Source organism: Chiloscyllium punctatum, chromosome 1, assembly GCF_047496795.1.
Source record: "Chiloscyllium punctatum isolate Juve2018m chromosome 1, sChiPun1.3, whole genome shotgun sequence".
In the NCBI taxonomy this organism is placed as follows: Eukaryota; Metazoa; Chordata; class Chondrichthyes; order Orectolobiformes; family Hemiscylliidae; genus Chiloscyllium; species Chiloscyllium punctatum.
The window spans coordinates 69,159,895-69,183,259 of NC_092739.1; the positions used below are offsets into that span (position 1 = coordinate 69,159,895).

A 23,365-nucleotide genomic window follows, 5' to 3' on the forward strand; every position below is an offset into this window, starting at 1 on the left:
GGCAGTATAACAGCACACTCGGACTGCAACCAAAACCCTTCAACCTTTGCTGAGCAGGTGATTCCTGAATTGGTGCCCATCAGGTTTGTTTCCTCTTTTAACTGTGAGAAAGCATTATTTTACAAATGTGGCTTTCTTAGATATTTCACACCCCCTTCCCCTTACTTGAGGCAATTAGAAGGGGAGCACATATAAACATTAATAATGAGTTGATGGTCAATATGTCTCCTGTCCAGTAAAGCAGGAAGCAGTGTTGAATCTGACTCAGGGAAATGACTTATGGTCAGTGGAGTGTCTTACAGTAGGGCATCACTTAACTAGCGGTGGCCACAATGTGATTTAAAGTAACTGTGAATAGACACTAAATAATGTAGAAGGTAGAAATGATCGACCAGGGAAGGACTTATTTTCAATTATTTAAGAAGGAACCTAAGACAGGGAGATTGGAATACAGAGCAATGGAGGGAATTCAAGGCTTATGACGAATATTTGGAACCGTATTCAATCGACAGGATTTACATGCATTTGGAAAGGCAAGGACTAATTAGGGATAGTCAGCATGGCTTTGCATGTAGGAAATCATGTCTGACAAACTTGCTTGAGTTTTTGAAGAAGTGGCAAAGAAGATAGAAAGAGACAGAGTGATAGATGTCGTTTATATGGACTTCAGCAAAGCATTCAATGATGTTCCACATTGCACTCTGGTTAGATTAGATCACATGGGGTCCAGAGGGAACTAGCCAATTGGATACAAAATTGGTTTGAAGGTAGGAGACAGAGGGTGGTGGTGGAGGGTATTTTTTTGACTGGAGGCCTGTGATCAGCAGTATGCCACAAGGATCAGTGCTGGGCCCACTGCTTTTTGTCATTTATATTTGGATGTGAATAGAGGATGTGAATAGAGGATGTAAGTTTGCAGATGACATCAAAATAGATGATGTAGTGGACAGTGAAGAAGATTATCTCAAAATACAATGGGCTGAGGAATGGCAGATAGAGTTTAATTTCAATGAATGTGAGTTGTTGCATTTTCGTAAGGCAAACCAAGGCAGGACTTATACACTTAATGGGAGGGCACTGGGGAGTGCTGCTGAACAAAGAGACCTTTCAAGGTGTGTAGTTCCTTGAAAGTAGAGCCACAGGTTGGCAGCATGGTGAAGAAGACATTTGGTATGCTTGCCTTCATTGGTCAGAACACTGATTGTATGAGTTGTGATGTCATGTTGCGGCTGTACAGAACATTGGTGAGGCCACTTTTGGAATATTACATACAATTCTGGTCACCTTTCTATAGGAAGAATGTTGTCAAATTTGAAATGGTTCAGAAAAGATTTGCAGTAATGTTTCTGGGACTGGAGAGGCTGAATAGGCTAGGGCTTTTTCCCTGGAGTGTTGGAGACTGAGGGGGCAACCGTATATAGGTTTATAAAATCATGAAGGGCATAGATTGGGTCAACAACTAAGGTCATTTTCCTTGGGTGGGGGAGCCCAAAACTAGAGGGTATAGAATCATAGAACCCCTCCGGTGTGGAAACAGGCCCTTTAGCCCAACAAGTCCACACCGACCCTCCGAAGAGTAACCCACCCAGACCCATTCCCCTACTACACTACATTTACCTCAGACTAAAGCACCTAACGTACACATCCCTGAACACTATGGGCAATTTAGCATAGTCAATTCACCTAACTGGACATCTTTGGATTGTGGGTGGAAACCAGAGCACCTGGAGTAAACCCACGCAGACACGGGGAGAATGTGCAAACTTCACACAGGCAGCTGCCCGAGGCTAAAATCGAATCCGGGTCCCTGGCGCTGTGAGACAGCATTGCTAACCACTGAGCCACTGTACTACCCCTACACCTGTAGGTTTAGGGTAAGAAGGGAAAGATTTGGAAAGGACCTGAGGGGCAACTTTTTCACGGAGAGGATCGTGCATTTATAGAACAAGCTGACAGTGGAAGTGTTGGAGGCTGGTACAATTACAACATTTAAAAGGCATCCGGATGGGTGTATGAATAAGAAGGGTGTAGAGAGATATGGGCCAAATGCTGGCAAATGGCACTAGGTCATATTGAGATGCCTGGTTGGTGCAGATGAGTTGGACTGAAGGGTCTGTTTCCGTGCTGTCGGACTCTGTAATTGTATAAAAACAGAAATATGTAAAATACAGAACGGAATTGAAAACTTTACAGGGAGCCAGGGGCATGGTGTTATTAGTGCTGTACTTGGTAAATACAGAGACCCAGAAATGCTTTATGGAGCCAGGTTTGAATCCCACCATAGTAGTTGATAGAATTTGCGTTAAACAATTCTGGAATGAAGAGGCTGATTGTGAACCTGAAACCATTGTCGATTGTCATAAAAATCCATCTGATTCATTAAGGAGCTTTAGGGAGAGAAATCTGCTAACGTTGGTGTATCATGCTATCCTAGCCTGATCTGGTTTACACATGTGGTTGCCTCTTAATTGCCCTCTAAGTGACCTAGTTAGCCATTCAATGGTATAAATTTCTAAAAAATCTCAGAAAAAGAATGCATTGGGCTAGGCATCGGAAACAGCAACAATAAAAACAGCCCTGTTGACCTTGCAAAGTCCTCCTTACCAACACCTGGGGGCTAGTGTTAAAACTAAGAGAGCTGTCTCACAGACTTGCCAAGTCTGACATAGCCTAACTCAAAGAACCATACCTTAAGAACAATGTCCCAAACACTGCCATCACTATCACTGCAGGACAGACCCAGCAGAGATGATAACACAGTGGTATACCATCAGAAGGAAGCTCCCCTAGGATTCTTCAACACTGACTCCATACACCATGAAGTTACATGGCACCAGGTCAAACATGGGCAAGAAAACCTCCTGTTGGTTCCCACGTACTGCTCCTCTCATCCTTGAGCCTGCACCTCCTTTGGCTGATGAATCACTACTCCTCCGTGTCAAACAGGAAGCATAGTGGGTAGCAAGGACAAAGAAAGTACATTGAATGGGGACCTCAATGTCCATAGCCAAGAGTTGCTCAGCAGCATGACTACTGGCTGTGTTCGTTGAGTCTTAAAAGACATAGCTGCTAGACTGGCTCTGTGCGAGGTAATTAGAATCCAAGAAGATGGAAAAACATACTTAACCTCATTCTCACCAATCTACCTGCTGCAGATGCATCTATCATGACAATATCCCTCAGTCAATCATTACCATCAAGCCAGGGGGTCAACCCTGGTTCAATGGAGACTGCAGGAGGGCATGTCAGTAACTGCACCTGGCATACCTGAAAATGACATATCAACCCAGTGAAGTGACAAATTAGGACTACTTGCAAGCCAAACAGATTAAGCAGCAAGTTCTAGACAGATCTAAGCATATAAGCTAAATATCTTCATCTGCTTTATCAATGATAAGGTCCAAAGTGGGGATGTTCAATAATAATTGCACACACATTTGCGTCTCTTCGGATACTGAAGCAGTCCATGTCCAAATTCAGTAAAACCTGGACAATATCCAGTCTTGGGCTGAAAAGTGAAAGGTAATATTTGTCAGGCAATGACCATCTCCAACAAGAGAGAATCTACCCATCTTCCCTTGACATTCAATGGCATTACTATTTCTGAATTTTCCACAATGAGCATCCTCAGGGGTTACGTTTGATCTGAAACTGAACTGGATTTGCCATACAAATACAATGGCTGCAACAGCAGGTCAGAGGCTAGGAATACTGTAGCAAGTTACTCACCTCCTGACTCCCCAACACCTGTCCACCATCGATAAGGCACAAGTCAGGAGTGTGGTGGAATACTCCCCAGTTGCCTGGTTGAATGCAGCTCCAACAACCTCAAGAAGATTAACACCATCCAGGACAAAGTCACCCTTTTGATTCATACCCATTTCCACAAACATCTACTCGCTCTACCAATGACACTCAATAGCTTCAATGTGTACCATCCACAAGATTCGGTACAGATAATCACCAAGGCCCTTTAGACAGCACTTATCACTGTCACTTGGATGGACACAGGAACCCCATCACCTGTATCTGAGAGTAGACTGATGGGGCAGTAGTTGGTTGGGTTGGATTTGTCCCACTTTCTGTGTACAGGACATAGAGTCATAGTCATAGAATCCTAGAGATGTACAGTATGGAAACACGTTCTCCCCGTGTCTGCGTGGGTTTCCTCCGGGTGCTCCGGTTTCCTCCCACACTCCAAAGATGTGCAGGTCAGGTGAATTGGCCATGGTAAATTGCCCGTAGTGTTACGTAAGAGGTAGATGTAGATGTAGGGGTATGGGTGGGTTACGCTTCGGCGGGGCGGTGTGGACTTGTTGGGCCGAAGGGCCTGTTTCCACACTGTAAGTAATCTAATCTAACACCATGATAATTCTTTTTGTTCAGACTATTCCACTAATGTTATCAGCACCTGCATTTCACTTGTCAAAGGTACACTCTATCTTTATGTGGTGCTAGCATCTTACAAATCTGCATCCCCTCCTGATGCATGCATCCTCACTACAGTGTATTTAGCATTGGCTCCATCATGCAAATCCTGCAAGTTAGTCGAAGTGGTGTGTTGTCTACATTGGAAGCATCAGATGAGGGTTAATCCTGTATTGCCAACACTCTGTCTATTTTCTGTAGCCATCAAATTGAATTCCTTTATTTTGGCAGAGCATGACTTCAGAACAGACTAAAGCACTTTAGAGATGTTGCAGTAATTTTGAGGTGTGGGTTGTAGCATCATGGCTTTACTATCTTTTCAGGATTTAAAATACAGCACTTGTAAAGCTAGTATTCAATGTCAATGAAGGAATACTTTTAAATCTGACCCCCTAATGAGGGAACTGTAGCTCTGCAGCTATGCTGCAGGCCTGACCTATTTCTGAGGGAACACATGGTGGAGGCTCACTGCTGTACTCTGTCATTCTACCGATCAGTAAGCTGAGTTAAAGATCTATTTTTAAAACAATTACACTATTTGAGAAAGAATCTTTCCAATCAATATTCATCAGAAGGCAATTTTTTTTGCAATTGCAAAATCAATAATGTTTTATAGGGCCATGATAAGACTACATTGAAGTATTGTGCTCCCTACCTAAGGAAGGATATACTCGCCAAAGGGACAGTGTACTAGAGGTTCACTAAGATCTTACTGGGGATGGCAGGACTGTCCTATGAGGAGAGATTGGTGAAACCGAGCCTGTATTCTTAAGAGTTTTAGAGGGGTGAAAGTGGAACTGACTCAAATGTATAAAATTCAGACAGGGCTCAACAGACAGATTGATGCATGGGAGGGTGTTTTATCTGGTGGGGGTAATCGAGAAACAGGAGTTACATTCTCAGGACACAGGATAAATTATTTGGGACTGACATGAGGAAAACTTCCTTCACCCAAACAGTAGTGAATCTGTGGAATGCTCAAATACAAAAGCATGTTACTGAATATATTCAAGAAAGAGATCGATTAATGTTTAGATTTTGAAGGCAAAGGGTAAGGGGCAAAGTAGAAATATGACATTGAGATAGAATGTCAGCCATAATCATATTGAACAGCAGACCAGGCTCGATGGACCGAATCCCTGCTCCTGTTTCTAGATTCTATGTTTAACTATTCCTTTAGTGCTGATGTTATACAAAAATAAAGCTTATGAAGCTAAAATTAATTTAGTTTAATTCAGCAAATGATTATGGGTTGATGTTAAGTAGGTTTTCTTTTGGTACGGTAATTCAATTGCAAATTAACCAAAAGACATCTGAGTAAAAAGAAATTGGATAAAAGAGAAAACACATCTTTTACCTATTGAAAGAAGGGTGACCCAGTTACTGTAATCATGTTTGATAGCTCTGTGTCTACAGATCCTCTTTAAAGGCTGTAGTTCTAATCTTTCATGCTGGCCCAGTTTCTTTTCTCTGTGTAGGTAAGAACCTTGCTACATTTTCTTTTGCGACTGAATCATTTTAGTTAGTTTATTTTATCATGAAATCTTGGAGCTTATTACATTAGTAATAAGAAAGTCCACATTCCTGTTATGTTTTTGGATTGTTGGAATGTTTCAGTAGTTTATTAAAAAATTGTTCTTTCAACATGCCTATTTTTAAAGATTTTCTTCCCTTTTGAAGCAGTTCTAGTGTGTGAATCTACCAAACATCTGGTTGATTGACGCAAATGATTTGGTGTTAGGTTTATCTCAGAATGATCCCACAAACTGGGTTCCCAAATTCAGCAGTAGGTATCGTAACCTTTTACTTTTGACTTTGATTTTATTGTCACGTGTACTCAAGAACAAAAGTACAGGACTACAGTGAAAAGTCAATCATTTCACCACACAAGGTTACATCTTGGGAAAAAGTACTTAGGTACAAAATCTTAAGAACAAAGTTAAAAGTTAAAAATTGCAGTGATTATAGCACAGCATACACCATACAAAGTTAGGTTAAAAGTTACACTTTGCAGACCTTCTCATGTTTAAGCAGAAAATAAAGAAATAAAGCAGAAAGTCTTTCTTAAGTGCTTAGCTACAGTGGGATTGCACCTAGGAATCACCTTAAGACCAGATGTATGCGCTCAGACCACGCTGGGCTGAGAGACCGCCACATACTGCCGAAAATTCAGCACGCCAAGCTGAGAGTCCCCCACACCGGGCCGAGAGTCCCCCACACCGGGCCGAGAGTCCCCCACACCGGGCCGAGAGTCCCCCCACACCGGGCCGAGAGTCCCCCACACCGGGCCGAGAGTCCCCCACACCGGGCCGAGAGTCCACCATACTGGGCCGAGAGTCCCCCACACCGGGCCGAGAGTCCCCCACACCGGGCCGAGAGTCCCCCACACCGGGCCGAGAGTCCCCCACACCGGGCCGAGAGTCCCCCACACCGGACCGAGAGTCCCCCACACCGGGCCGAGAGTCCCCCACACCGGGCCGAGAGTCCCCTACACCGGGCCGAGAGTCCCCTACACCGGGCCGAGAGTCCCCTACACCGGGCCGAGAGTCCCCTACACTGGGCCGAGAGTCCCCTACACTGGGCCGAGAGTCCCCTACACTGGGACGAGAGTCCACCACACCGGGCTGAGAGTCCGCTACACCAGGCTAAGAGTCCACCACACCGGGCCAAAAGGCCATCACACCGGGCCGAGAGTCCACCACACTGGGCCAAGAGTCTGCCACACTGGGCCGAGAGTCTGCCACACTGGGCCGAGAGTCTGCTTCACCAGGCCGAGAATCCACCACACCGGGCTGAGAGTTCACCACACCAGGCCAAAAGTCCGTCACACCGGGCCGAGAGTCTGCCACACCGGGCCGAGAGCCTGCCACACTGGGTCGAGAGTCCACCACACCGGGCTGAGAATCCACCACACCGGGCTGAGAATCCACCACACTGAGCTGAGAATCCACTACACTGAGCTGAGAATCAACCACACTGGGCTGAGAATCAACCACACCGGGCTGAGAATCCACCACACCGGGCTGAGAATCCACCACACTGAGCTGAGAATCCACCACACTGAGCTGAGAATCAACCACACCGGGCTGAGAATCCACCACACTGAGCTGAGAATCCACCACACTGAGCTGAGAATCCACCACACCAGGCTGAGAATCCACCACACTGAGCTGAGAATTCACCACACTGAGCTGAGAATCCACCACACTGAGCTGAGAATCCACCACACCGGGCTGAGAATCCACCACACTGAGCTGAGAATCCACCAAATCGGGCTGAGAATCCACCAAACCGGGCTGAGAATCCACCACACCGAGCTGAGAATCCACCACACCGGGCTGAGAATCAACCACACTGAGCTGAGAATCCACCACACTGAGCTGAGAATCAACCACACTGAGCTGAGAATCCACCACACTGAGCTGAGAATCCACCACACCGGGCTGAGAATCCACCAAATCATAAACCAAATCATCTACCGACATTTCTGCCACCTCCAAAAAGACTCCACCACCAGGGATATATTTCCCTCCCCACCCCTTTCCGCCTTCCGCAAAGACCGTTCCCTCTGTGACTACCTGGTCAGGTCCACACCCCCCTATGACCCACCCTCCCATTCTGGCATTTTCCCCTGCCACCACAGGAACTGTAAAACCTGCGCCCACACCTCCTCCCTCACCTCTATCCAAGGCCTTAAAGGATCCTTCCACATCCATCAAAGTTTTACCTGCACATCCACTAATATCATTTATTGTATCCGTTGCTCCTGATGTGGTCTCCTCTACATTGGAGAGACTGGGCGCCTCCGAGCAGAGCGCTTTAGGGAACATCTCTGGGACACCCGCACCAATCAACCAAACCGCCCCGTGGCCCAACATTTCAACTTCCCCTCCCACTCTGCCGAGGACATGGAGGTCCTGTGCCTCCTTCACTGCCGCTCCCTCACCACCAGACGCCTGGAGGAAGAACGCCTCATCTTCCGCCTCGGAACATTTCAACCCCAGGGCATCAATGTGGACTTCAACAGCTTCCTCATTTCCCCTTCCTCCACCTCATCCTAGTTTCAAACTTCCAGTTCAGCACTGTTCCCTTGACTTGTCCGGACTTGTCCTACCTGCCTATCTCCTTTTCCACCTATCCCCTCCACCCTCCCCTCCCTGACCTATCACCTTCATCCCCTCCCCCACTCACCCATTGTACTCTATGCTACTCTCTCCCCACCCCCACCCTCCTCTAGCTTATCTCTCCACGCTTCAGGCTCACTGCGTTTATTCCTGATGAAGGGCTTTTGCCCGAAACGTCGATTTCGCTGCTCGTTGGATGCTGCCTGAACTGTTGTGCTCTTCCAGCACCACTAATCCAGAATTTGGTTTCCAGCATCTGCAGTTATTGTTTTTACCTCCTGAGAATCCACCACACCGGGCTGCGAGTCTGCTACACCAGGCTGAGAGTTCACCACACTGGGCCAAAAGTCCACCACACCGGGCCAAGAGTCCACCACACTGGGCCGAGAGTCCGCCACACCGGGCCGAGAGTCTGCTACACCAGGCTGAGAGTCCACCACACCGGGCTGATGGTCCATCACACCGGGTCAAGAATCCACCACACTGGGCCGAGAGTCCACCACGCTGGGACAAAAGTCCACCTCGCCGGGGCGAGGGTCCACCACATCGTGCTAACGTTCACCTTGCTGGGCCGGGAGGCTGCTCACTAGATTGTAAGCTTGCTTTGCAGGGTCAGGCTCAGTTGGAGACTGGAAGTCTGTGGCCAGACAAAGAAAGAAGAGGAAAGAATGAAAAAACTCGCAAAAGAGAAGAAAAAAGAGAGAAGAATAGGAATCTGCTTTGTGAAAGCAGAAGCTATTGAAGGGCATTGGCTGTAATCATGTATGTACTGGTGACTGACTGATCTCGTTCTATCACTGGAAGATGTCTGGTAACCATCCCTCTTTCATGTCCTGGGGTGAAGTTTGTGTGGAATTGGTAGGCCCGTTAGGTTAAATTGAGCTTTTCCCATTGAGGATCTAATCAATCATAGAGAGATGGGATGGAATTCTCCTTCATATCTCAGTTGTTAGAGGGCTACTTTGGAAAATCTCAATCCAGCTCATAATAGGCAACTCGAGCTCAGAGGAGTTGCAAAGCAGTTCACCTGCGGTCCATATTGTTATAGTACTGCCAAGGTAGTGCATTCTGAGGTTGGTGTTGGAAGAGGACAGTTAGCTTTACGTTGGTTCTAGTTGTGTGACATTTGAGTGTATTTGATGCTAACAGGAGATGACTGAGAAGGGAAGTTTCCACCACATTAATAATACTGAATAAGTGAATTTATTTAAAAGGGAAGACTTATGGTTTCCACGATCAAGGGGGAAATTAAAAATTCTAACATTTTTCAAATGAAAATCAGTAAAGAGTGAATGAGTAATAGACTCCATTCACAAATGTTCAAGTTGTGTCTCTTATTTAACCGCAGTCAGTCACATGTGGCTCAAAGCTGGAGTGTGTTGACCATTTTCAGGTTTCCTCATGGTCTCTCCTAATGATGCAAGGAAGAAACATTATTATTTCAAAACTGACACACCCCAACTATATTTTGCACTATTTTTGTTTTAAAGCTTTTTTTTAGGAAATAATGTCCTTGTTAATTATAAGTTGCCATTTAAAGTATTTTATATGCATTGAGTTATGGGCTGAGTAGTCAGGGCCAGTAACATACATGGCACTTCATGTCATTGTAATTCTTAACCATCAATAACACTGTGTTTTCTATTTAAATTCTGTCTAATATATTTTCCTTTTTGTCTTCAGCAAGTAACAGGCAGAAGTTTTGGTGATAAGGACTTTCGAACGGGTTTGGAAAATGGAATCTTGCTTTGCGAGTAAGTAATTAATGCTTCTTTTCCAATATATTTGTAAAAAGGCCAACCAAAGATGGTGACAATACCCTTCACTTTTAGGTGCTGAGATTAATTAAGGTTTCTCTAAGTGGGGTTAGAGGTGTGGCATATTATGTTCGTAGCTTTTGAACAGTGTCTAAATGTGTATGAAATCTTTTTACCATGTGCACCAAATATATTTACTTATGATTTACTGACTATAGTTTGATCAATCATAGATAAGTGCAGAGGTGGGCTGAGAGGTGGCAAATTGAGTTTAATGTGGAAAAATGGGAGGTGATCCACTTGGAAGGAGCAACAGGAATAAAGAGTATTGGGCTAATGGTAAGATTCTTGGCAGTGTAGATGAGCAGAGAGATCTCGGTGTCCATGTACATAGATCCCTGAAAGTTGCCACCCATGTTTATAGGGTTGTTAAGAAGGCATATGGCGTGTTAGCTTTTATTAGTAGAGGGACTGAGTTTCGGAGCCATAAGGTCATGTTGCAGCTGTACGAAACTCTGGAACTGCCACATTTGGAGTATTGTGTCCAGTTCTGGTCACCGCATTATAGGAAGGATGTGGAAGCTTTGGAAAGAGTTCAGAGGTGATTTACTAGGATGTTGCCTGGAATGGAGGGAAGGTCTTATGAAGAAAGGCTGATTGACTTGAGGTTGTTTTCGTTAGAGCGAAGAAGGTTGAGAAGTGACTTAATTGAGACATATAAGATAATCAGAGGGTTAGATAGGGTAGGCAATGAGAGCCTTTTTCCTTGGATGGCGATGGCTAGCATGAGGGGATATAGCTTTAAATTGAAGGGTAATAGATATAGGACAGATGTCTGAGGTAGTTTCTTTAGTCAGAGAGTAGTAGGGGTGTGGAGCACCCTGCCTGCAACAGTAGTAGACTCACCAACTTTAAAGCCATTTAAATGGTCACTGGATAAACATATGGATGAAAATGGAATCGTGTAGGATAGATGAGCTTCAGATTGGTTTCACAGTGTGGCGCAACATTGAAGATCGAAGGGCCTATACTATGCTGTAATGTTCTAAGTTCCAAGCTCTAATCAGAGCCCATTTCAGATTGAATAGAAAGTTAAGCGTGGTGTTGTTGGTTACTGATAAGAGTAATGTGTTTTCTCTTGTTCAAAGTAGAGTTCTCATGAAAGACACAGTAGCTCAATTCATAAGCCATGTAATAACTGATATCTTCAAGCACAGGTCACTGTTAAATAACTATCAGCTATGGTGCGAGCTTCTACCGTGTTCCACTATATGGTCCTGACAGTGGCCTCATAGTTTGCCCCTCTGCCAGGATTGCAGCAGAAATCTGTCTTATTAAAAGTTGTTGTGCTTGTAGATGAATGGTTGTGCTGATTTTCTGGATTAGTGGTGCTGGAAGAGCACAGCAGTTCAGGCAGCATCCAACGAGCAGCGAAATCAACGTTTCGGGCAAAAGCCCTTCATCAGGAATCTCTCTTTCTGTGTCCTGACCAATGTGATACTGCGCACATGCGCAGTATCACATTGGTCAGGACACAGAAAGAGAGATTCCTGATGAAGGACTTTTGCCCGAAACGTTGATTTCGCTGCTCGTTGGATGCTGCCTGAACTGCTGTGCTCTTCCAGCACCACTAATCCAGTATTTGATTTTCAGCATCTGCAGTCATTGTTTTTACCCTGTGCTGATTTTCTGTCTGTTGATGAGCTGTTTTATATAACAGTGCTTTAGTTCAAAATCTACTTCTGTTAATGTTAACAATGCATATGGTAATACCACTACACCAAGTGAAGCATTGTGTGTGTTGACTCGAACTACATGATTGGTAATGTAACTATTTTTCAGCTTGGTCAGTAAGCAGCAGAAAGTAATTATTCTAATATCTCAGGTTATTAACTAATCCTACAATTTCCAGACATCTGGTGTGTACACAAAACCACAGAACAGTTACTTCAAACAGAGCCTGATTATGAACCAGCCAAGTTATTTCTTGATTTGGAGATGCCGGTGTTGGACTGGGGTGTACAAAGTTAAAAATCACACAACACCAGGTTATAGTCCAACAGGTTTAATTGGAAGCACACTAACTTTCGGAGCGACGCTCTTTCATCAGGTGATAGTGGAGGGTTCGATCGTATCACAGAATTTATAGCAAAAATTTGCAGTGTGATGTAACTGAAATTATACATTGATAAAGGCCAGCACGGGGTGTCCAGGTGGATGGGGTGTGTTGGAGGCGGGAGAAGGGGTCGTCAGAGGATGGGTGAGAATCCTGGTTGAAGAAGTAGGCGCGGAGGCGAAGGCGGCAGAAGAATTGTTCGATGTCACGCCACGTGTTGAACTCATTAATCCGGGAGCGTAGGGGAATGAAGGTGAGGCCTCTGCTGAGGATTGATCTTTCATCCTCAGAGAGGGGTAGTTCTGGAGAGATGGTGAAAACATGGCAGGGCTGGGAGCTAGGACCTGGTGTGGGGCTGGAGCTGGGAGTGGGGGCGGGGTTGGGCGTGGGGGTGGGGACGGAGATCGGCGTGGTGACGGAGATTGGCGTTGGGGCGGAGTTAGGCGTGGGGGCCTCTTACCTGCCCTCGATCTCTTCATAGCCAACTGCCGCCGCGACACTAACCGCCTCAATCTGTCCACCCCTCTCACCCACTCCAACATCTCACCCTCGGAACGTGCAGCCCTCCACTCCCTCCGTTCCAACCCCAACCTCACTATCAAACCGGCAGACAAGGGAGATGCGGTAGTAGTTTGGCGCACCGACCTTTACACCGCTGAGGCTAAACGCCAGCTCGCGGACACCTCCTCCTACTGCCCCCTTGACCATGACCCCACCTCCCAGCACCAAACCATCATCTCCCAGACCATCCATAACCTCATCACCTCAGGGGATCTCCCATCCACCGCCTCCAACCTCATAGTCCCACAACCCCGCACCGCCCGTTTCTACCTCCTGCCCAAAATCCACAAACCTGACTGCCCCGGCCGACCCATTGTCTCAGCCTGCTCCTGACCCACCGAACTCATCTCTGCATAATTCGACACGGTCCTGTCCTCCTTAGTCCAAGAACTCCCCACCTACGTTCGGGACACCACCCACGCCCTCCACCTCCTCCGTAATTTTCGCTTGCCCCGGTCCCCAACGCCTTATCTTCACCATGGACATCCAGTCCCTGTACACCTCCATTCCCCATCACGAAGGACTCAAAGCCCTCCGCTTCTTCCTTTCCTGCCGACCCAACCAGTACCCTTCCACTGACACCCTCCTTCGACTGACTCAACTGGTCCTCACCCTCAACAACTTCTCTTTCCAATCCTCCCACTTCCTCCAAACTAAAGGAGTAGCCATGGGCACCCTCATGGGCCCCAGCTATGCCTGCTTCTTTGTAGGATATGTAGAACAGTCCATCTTCCGCAGCTACACTGGCACCACCCCCCACCTTTTCCTCTGCTACATCGATGACTGTATTGGCGGTGCCTCGTGCTCCCACGAGGAGATTGAACAGTTCATCCACTTTACCAACACCTTCCACCCCGACCTCAAATTCACCTGGACCGTCTCAGACTCCTCCCTCCTCTTCCTAGACCTTTCCATTTCTATCTCGGGCAACCAAATCAACACGGACATTTACTATAAATCAACCGACTCCCACAGCTACCTAGACTGCACCTCCTCCCACTCTGCCCCCTGTAAAAACGCCATCCCATATTCCCAATTCCTTTGTCTCCGCCGCATCTGCTCCCAGGAGGACCAGTTCCAATACCGTACAACCCAGATGGCCTCCTTCTTCAAAGACCGCAATTTCCCCCCAGACGTGATCGACGATGCCCTTCACCGCATCTCCTCCACTTCCTGGTCCTCCGCCCTTGAGCCTCGCCCCTCCAACCGCCACCAGGACAGAACCCCACTGGTCCTCACCTACCACCCCACCAACCTCCATATACAGCGTATCATCCGTCGTCATTTCCACCACCTCCAAACGGACCACACCACCAGGGATATATTTCCCTCCCCTCCCCAATCAGCGTTCTGAAAAGACCACTCCCTCCATGACTCCCTCGTCAGGTCCACACCCCCCACCAACCCAACCTCCACTCCCGGCACCTTCCCCTGCAACCGCAAGAAATGCAAAACTTGCGCCCACACCTCCCCCTTTACTTCCCTCCAAGGCCCCAAGGGATCCTTCCATATCCGCCACAAATTCACCTGCACCTCCACACACATCATTTATTGCATCTGCTGTACCCGATGTGGCCTCCTCTATATTGGGGAGACAGGCCGCCTACGTGCGGAACGTTTCAGAGAACACCTCTGGGACACCTGGACCAACCAACCCAACCACCCCTTAGCTCAACACTTCAACTCCCCCTCCCACTCCACCAAGGACATGCAGGTCCTTGGACTCCTCCATCACCAGACCATAGCAACACAACGGTTGGAGGAAGAGCGCCTCATCTTCTGCCTAGGAACCCTCCAACCACAAGGGATGAACTCAGATTTCTCCAGTTTCCTCATTTCCCCTCCCCCACCTTGTCTCAGTCAAATCCCTCGAACTCAGCACCACCTTCCTAACCTGCAATCTTCTTCCTGACCTCTCTGCCCCACCCCCACTCCGGCGTATCACCCTCACCTTGACCTCCTTCCACCTATCGCATTTCCAATGCCCCTCCCCCAAGTCCCTTCTCCCTACCTTTTATCTTAGCCTGCTGGACACACTTTCCTCATTCCTGAAGAAGGGCTCATGCCCGAAACGTCAATTCTCCTGCTCCTTGGATGCTGCCTGTCCTGCTGCGCTTTTCCAGCAACACATTTTCAGTTATGTATGTAGACCCAATCAATCTAAGGAATTAAATTTGTGCGTTGCATTATACAATTAGAAGAATGTCATTAATGCCAGTTTGCAGTCAAATGATGTTTATTTTGTAAAAGAAGTGTCTGAATTCTTCCCTTCCTATTGAAGAATGGTCACAGCAGAACTTTCATCTCCTCCTCTGACTGTGCCATGACCCTGCTGTCGATGGTCAGAGATGAAGATCGGCAAATGTTGAAGGCAGTCTGCCATTCATGACCCCAGTGAAAATCCTGGCAGTGCTACAGGATGATTAATGCAGCATCACCCAAGGGAGTAGAACAGGTTAAAAGGACAACAAGAGCCCATAAGATTAAGGTAATTTTGGTTATAGCTGTGATCTCCGATAAGAGAATGGCAGAAATTTGGGCTGCTGCACCATCACCAGCCATCACCTCCTTCCTAACACATCCCCTCTCCATCCTGTAGGCCTAACAGCACCTTCAGATTACTGTACTATGAGTGGAAGGCAGGGAAGTAGGAATTTGCTCAGCTTTGTCTTCTTGCTGTATCTTACAAGTGGTGAGCAGGGAAGGGGCAGCCTGGAGGCTTTTTTGACAGAGATGTTGATTTGGATTTAGAGAAGGAGATGATAACAGGTATCTGTCCTAGTTTCTCAATTTTTCCTCCATTATCTGGCTGGTGGGACAGCATAGTGGAGGTATATCTGTAACGTGTTAAAAGTCTTGCTCTGCCACTGCTTCCTGTAAAGACAACGCTTCCATCAAGCTTTTCAGTCATTCCTTTCAGTCACTCTTAATGTTAATCAACTTCATTATAATTACCTTCATTCTGATTCATCCCAATTTTTTATTTCTGGTGAATTCCCTGCTGTTTACTTTCATAACATTTCTGGCATGTTTCTAGTATTGATTTTATCCCTTCCGAGATATGGATACCTGTCCTGAACGTTTGTTTATGTTGTATTCCACCTTCCTTGTGACTGGCTCATTTTAGCTTTTGAGTGTCATTGATACACAATGTTTTACAAAACCCCTTTCCTGTTCATTCAGTGTCACTTGCATTTGCTATCATTGTTTTAATTCCCATCTTGTGGAGTCAATCCTATGCTAACGTTATTGTTTTTGCTGTCACTACAACATTGAGGAGATAGCCAGGTTGATGTAGGATTCTGGATTAGTGGTGCTGGAAGAGCACAGCAGTTCAGGCAGCATCCAAGTAGCTTCGAAGTTGACGTTTCGGGGTATGTGAAAGCAGAAATTAGAAGATGAACATTAATTGAAAATATTAAATGGCCTGAATTCCAAGTTTGCAAATCTAGTGTGCTACTGCCACATGGCTGAATGCATTAGGAAAACTGTGAAAGGCAGAGATTTTGCCCATTCAGACCCACTGGAAGATCACAGTGCAAAGTTAGCATTTTACTGGAAAACTCTTTGATGTTTAGACTCCACAAGAATCCTTCCAGAAGCATTATTTTCTAGGCTGAATCCCCAACTTGGCTTTGGAAGTACCATTTGCAGAACCCTTTTCTATTAGAATCATGGTATCCCCACAGTATGGAAACAGGCCCTTCAGCCGAACAAGTCCACACCAACCCTCTGAAGATTAGTCCACCCAGACCCATTCCCCTCCCCTATTATCCGACATTTATCCTGACTAATGCACCTAACCTCCAGACCCCTGAATACTATGGGCAATTTAGCTTGGCCAATTCACCTAACCTGCACATCTTTGGACTGTGGGAGGAAACCCACACAGATACGGGGAGAATGTGCAAACTCCACATAGACAGTCGCCCGCGGCTGGAATCGAACCTGGGCCCCTGGTGCTGTGAGGCAGCAGTGCTAACCACTGAGCCACCATATCTTTACCAAGTTCCCATAAATTCTGTTTGTAAGATTCCAGTTCCACATCCTTAAATTAAGATGACTGCACCTCTTTCTATTTATGTGACATTCTGTTGGCAGGGGAGTCATTACAAAACTTGGTTAATGGCTAACAACTAGGGTTTCTAATGCTCCCTTCCTGTTAAGAATTAGATAGATATAATTCACAGATCTGCACCTAAAACGAAGTTTTACAAGATAAACTTTTCTATGGAAAAACAGGAGCAGGAGTAAGCACTTGACCCTGACCCACCATGCAACCAGATCATGATTGAACTTTATCTAAAGTGCATGCACTTGCCTTGACTCCATTGATTTTAGCCTTGCCTAATCTATGGAAGTATTGTAATATTCTAGTGGATCAGAACTGCTCTCCTTCCAAGGCTAATACTTCCTTCTAGAATGTGAGCTCAGAATTGTATGTTGTACTCCAGATGTGATCTAATCTTTGCATTAATTTATCAAAACTTTCTCCCTTTGTAGTCGTCATCTCATTAAAAAAAGACTTAACATTCCGTTAGCCTTTTTGATCCTTCTTCATATCTGAATATTAGAGTTAATTGAACTGTGCACATGAACTTTTTCAGCATCCACTGTTCTTGACTTGGACCTATATTCTGTTGGTCCAAAATGGATGGCATCTGCTTCCTCCTCCTCTATGGCATAAATGGAGACAGAAAGTATGCAGACAATTACCCCATCCTAAATCTATGCCATTCCTCCAGAATCAGGGATTTTAAAGAACACCACCTGCTATCGGCTGCAATGGGAATGAAGTTAGTTGATGCTTATCGTCACCATACATAGAAACATCACAGTGAATGAACAAGCACTCAATGAGAACTCAAGGCCCTGAATGCAATTTAAGAACTTCGCTCAGATACATGCGTCAGATATGGCACATGTCCTAAAACAGCATGGGATACCGTCACAGGTCAAATCAGAGGGCATCAAGTGAGGGAAAATGGCGCATGCAATTGTAAGGAAATAAGTGCTTATTATCAAATACAAAGAATATCTGAATATTTGAAATAGATTTTACTTAAATGGTTTTAAACTCCACATTTTTTAGAAGTCATATTCAATATATTATATGTCTGTTTAAATGTCTCCAATCCACCACCTAAGGTGATTTTCCTGCTTGGTCATTTCATGAATGTATATTGTCTTTGAACTAAGAAGTACTGTGATGCTGATTACTTCATCCAAAGAATGAGTTTACACTCAACTTTTAATTTTATTTGAATGCTGGAAGTTTTTGATTGAAATGTGAAAGTTGCTTCAGTGTTATCCAGCTGGTAAAAAGCTTCTGCAGTACTGGGTCGAGATCAAAATTATGTGTATCCTCTTGGCATGATGCTGTTACTGAACACAGAATGTTGCTTGTTCCTTTGCAGCCCTCAGGACTGAGTGTATGTTCTATGCTGAATGGATTCAGAGCTGTTAAATAATCTGCACCAACAAAATAACACCAGAATTTAACATTTACCATGGCCATCAAACCTAGAGGTCAACCCTGGCTCAATGGTGAGTGCAGGAGTTGATGCCTACAGATGAGGTGTCAACCTGGTGAAGTTACAACAAAGGTTATGTGTGTGCCAAACAGCATTAGCAGTAAACGATAGAGTTAAGTGATTCCACAATCAATGGATCAGATCTGAACTCTGCAATCTTGCCACATCCCATTCCACTCCTGAACCTTGGTGGACATTTAAACAACTCAGCCATGATATTATTGAATGGCGGAGAAAATTTGAGGGGCTGAATAGCTTACTCCTGTTCCTATTTCTTGTGATCTTACAACTGACCACCTGCACCTCTGTTCCCTGAGAGGCATGGCTATGGTCTCTCCCTTCCAGTCACCTGAATTGTCAAAGCCAGTCTTCACCTGCCCAGACACCTGGCTGATGGCCCCCCCCCACTTGTCAGAGCACAGAGGTACAGATTCTGAGCAATGCCATCCTGACTGGATGTCTGTCTGTGGCTGAAGCCTTGGACTGACAGGGGAGGCTGGCCTTGACTAACCATGTGGGGGCTCTTGTTTGAAACCTCCCTCCGTAGACCTCACTGTGCCCCTGAGACTTTGACTTGTCCCACTGCTTGTTACAGATGCAGTGTGTGAACAATTCTGTCATGGGGCACAGGGGCTAGAATGATGTGGCACACTGCTGTAAAGCAAGAGCTACGAGCCCTGCTAGATAGCACGACCACCAATTGCCAATACAAGGCCTGGCAGTCATGGCATGCATGCTGAGGAAATGCCAGAGGCACAAGATGGATGCATTCCGAATGCAACTGCGCCAAGCTGGAGTGGAGTGCCGGTGTCCATGTTGGAAGGGTATGCACAGCTGGTGCTGGTGGACCGTGCTGTGCTGTATAGTTTGTTAATGGACTAGATGGATTTTGTTTTGGAACAAGTGGTGAGGTGAACCCATCAAGCACCCACTATAGTTACCTTGATGAGTTTTCCTAAAGGCTAGTTTGTATGGTGGAACTCAGATCTGGACACACTACTCCTGCTGAGCCCGAACTAATGTTTCTTTCTGGCTTAATATAACTTCATTACTTTTATTTTCTAATCCTGTATTGATAAAGTCTGGGATGCCATGATTTATTATCTTCACTCTTAACTAATCTTGCCACTTTCTATGATTTGCACACATGTGCACCCAGGTCAGTTTGCAGCTGAACCTTTAGAATTGTACCTTTTGTTTATATTATATTAAAGTGAATCAAATTAGCATTCTTTGCATTAAATTTCATCCGCCAGTTGTCCACCAATTCCACTGCACATGTACGTTTGCAGATCCACTCTGTCATCTTCATGGTTCACAGTAATTCCAAGATTCAGATCATCAACACATTTGGAAATTGGGACTGGTAGATTATGGTTTAAGTCTTGAATGTAAATTGGGAAGACCAAGGAACCCAATACTGCTCCTTGAGAAAGGAGTAATATTTTCTCCTGCCTAGAAAACAACTGTTCACCATTACTGTTTATTACTGCCGATTTGATAACCACATTGCTTTTATCCCCTTTATTCCATTAGCTCTAACTTTGTTCACAAGAGGCCACAATGAGCAAACAGTCCAGTAACCTTCATCGTGCTGTGCAGCCGTGCTCGCCTACTAGCACAGTGTGAATTCATCCTTAACTTGCACAAGCCTTTATCTTTTATCAAGCTAATTGCCTCGGTCCTGTTATCAAACCCAACGAGCTTCTACAAACTGGTCAGCGCAGCCGACTCTGAGCTTAACCTCCACTGCTGAAGTGAAACTCGCTCAGCTGTCAGAGGGTTCAGTGGCAAGACTTTCACCTGCCAATGATGGAAGGGTGTCCATCAGGATCGCTATCTGGCAGAAACTTGCAAGTGATAAATGTGTCAGAGCTACAAAATGAAGTGCCTAAGAGCTAATGTGGTGCGTGAGTTGGTCTGAAAGCATCCATAATGATGTGGTGAGGCAGGTGGTTTGCTTAAACCCCCTTGGATGGATGAAGGGTGGAGAAAGACAGTGTTTGTGCAGCAAATGTGAACATGTTGTGTAGGCCTGGACAGCAAACTGGTGCTTCCAGGTAGCTGCTCTGATGTTCATATTGGGAACTCACGCCATTTAGTTTCTCAGGGAAGCACATGGAAATAGAACATAGAACATAGAACATAGAACAATACAGCACAGAACAGGCCCTTCAGCCCACGATGTTGTGCCGAACTTCTAACCTAGATTAAGCACCCATCCATGTACCTATCCAAATGCCGCTTAAAGGTCGCCAATGATTCTGACTCTACCACTCCCACGGGCAGCGCATTCCATGCCCCCACCACTCTCTGGGTAAAGAACCCACCCCTGACATCTCCCCTATACCTTCCACCCTTCACCTTAAATTTATGTCCCCTTGTAACACTCTGTTGTACCCGGGGAAAAAGTTTCTGAAAAAGTTCCTCTGATCATCTTATAAACCTCTATCAAGTCACCCCTCATCCTTCGCCGTTCCAAAGAGAAAAGGCCGAGAACTCTCAACCTATCCTCGTACGACCTACTCTCCATTCCAGGCAACATCCTGGTAAATCTTCTCTGCACTCTCTCCAAAGCTTCCACATCTTTCCTAAAGTGAGGCGACCAGAACTGCACACAGTACTCCAACTGTGGCCTAACCAAAGTCCTGTACAGCTGCAACATCACTTCACGACTCTTGAATTCAATCCCTCTGCTAATGAACGATAATACTCCATAGGCCTTCTTACAAACTCTATCCACCTGAGTGGCAACCTTCAAAGATCTATGTACATAGACCCCAAGATCCCTCTGTTCCTCCACCTGACTAAGAACCCTACCATTAACCCTGTATTCCGCATTCTTATTTGTTCTTCCAAAATGGACAACCTCACACTTGGCAGGGTTGAACTCCATCTGCCACTCCTCAGCCCAGCTCTGCATCATATCTAAGTCCCTCTGCAGCCGACAACAGCCCTCCTCACTGTCCACAACTCCACCTATCTTCGTATCATAAGGTGAGGTGAGATTAGCTGATAATGAGATTCAGATGGATGAAGATAAGGTAGTTGAGATTTATTACTGAGACTTAGAGTCACTGTTTAAAATCCCAGGGGGAAACATAAGAATTCTTTAACTCAACATTAAGAACCTAATTTTTCTATTTCCGTCACATTTTCCCAACTTTCCCGCCATTGCCCACTCTGCTCAAAGGGTGGGAAATTCCTGATTCTGACTTCCACAGATTTCATCTGCAATTGAGAGATTACCATTAGGGACATCAAATTGTATAAAATACTTAAGATTACAGAATAACCCTTACTCTTCAAAGTAAAAGAAAGCTTCTAGTTTTCTTTACTTGCAAGGGAAGATGAGATTAATGACCTATTGTAGAAGGAAGTGAACCTCTTAGAGGTTTTAAATATTATTACCTCAAAGTGCATTTTCTTCAGTGATGAGCAATACTGATTAATGCAGCCAATTTCTTCCCACTCATTTTGATTATGCATTTCAATCTGAGAAACCTCTGCTTTAATGGGAAGCAATAAAACTGGTAAATCTGCTTGTAGGTGACTCTTCTTTGGCCTTTGGTTGCTGCCTTTTCAAAGTGGATATCATGAATGTAGATGATAAACAGTTCAAGGGCCTGGGTAAATCTCAAAAAGTGAGGAATGGGCAGAGATCCACAATGTAAATCTCTCTAGATATTATCGCACAGTCAGTATTTTAAGTAAGTTGATGGTTCCATTACAAAAAATATACAGAAAGGGATCTGTGCAAGTCAGTGTGTGAAAGTTATCACTCCAAGGAAATTAAGCCCTTGAGTGTCAAAATGAAGAAGTGATTAATTTCTAGCATTAAGTCTCTAAACTTAAGCACAAATTTACAAAATAATTAATTAAGGTCATTGATGTTGAACAACAAACTATAAATTATTGTTACATACCTGTTTACACTTATCAGCAAGTTTGGAGCAGAAACCATTGCGCATTCCATTAAGGGTAACATCTTAACTACCTCTGCACCCTGAGAGATAACACTAATGTAACATTATAAGAAATAGGAGTAGGCCAATTGGTCCATCGAGCATATTCTGCCAGTAAATGAGATCATGGTTGATTTGATTGTAGCTTTAACGCCACTTACCTGCCTTCTCCCCATCACAATTGATTTGCTTGTAGATCTGAAAAAACTGTCTAACTCCAACTTGAATGTATATAATGATCCAACCTCCACAGCTCTCTGGGCTCCAGAATTCCAAAGACAATTGATCTGAGACAAGGCACTCCTCATTTTTGCCAATAATTTCTTATTTTTAATTGAGCTCTTTAGCAGTAAGTTTTCTGAGAAGAGACATCTTCCCAGCATCAACTTTGTATAGCACTTTGGAATACTGCATGTTTCAATAAAGTTACCTCTCATTCTTCTATACTCCGATGAGCATAGGCCCAACCTGCTTAACCATTTTTCATAACACAATCACCTCATGCTCAGGAATAAGCCTAATGAAGCTTCTCTGAACTTCTTTCAATGTATGTCCTCCTTTAAGTAAGATGACTAAAGCTGTACCAAATACTGGGTGTGGCTTACCAATGCCCTGTATAGTTGGAGCAAGACCTCCTTTTTATATCCCTTTTATAATAAAGGACAACATTCCTTCTTCCTTCCTAATTAATCATTGTAGCCATGTGTAGACATTTTGTGATTTCTCATACAAGGACACCAAAATCTATTTGTATTGCAGCATCTGTAATCTCTCTCCATTTAAATAATATTCTGCTTTTTTATTCTTCCCACTAAAGTGGACAACCTTACATTTTTTTCAGATTATACTCAACCTGCAGTGTTTATTATTGCTTAGTTAC

General features: G+C 45.0%; 1 protein-coding gene across 15 annotated transcripts in view; it reads left to right on the forward strand.

The window, feature by feature from the left end:
• The window catches only part of LOC140476045 (LIM and calponin homology domains-containing protein 1-like), a 363,907-nt gene that overhangs the window by 156,183 nt on the left and 184,359 nt on the right, over positions 1–23,365 (forward strand). For all 15 annotated transcript variants that reach the window (XM_072568059.1, XM_072568013.1, XM_072567993.1 and 12 more), the window contains exon 2: positions 10,236–10,306. In XM_072568059.1, the coding sequence (XP_072424160.1) occupies positions 10,236–10,306 (71 nt within the window). The remainder of the gene's footprint in view (positions 1–10,235; positions 10,307–23,365) is intronic.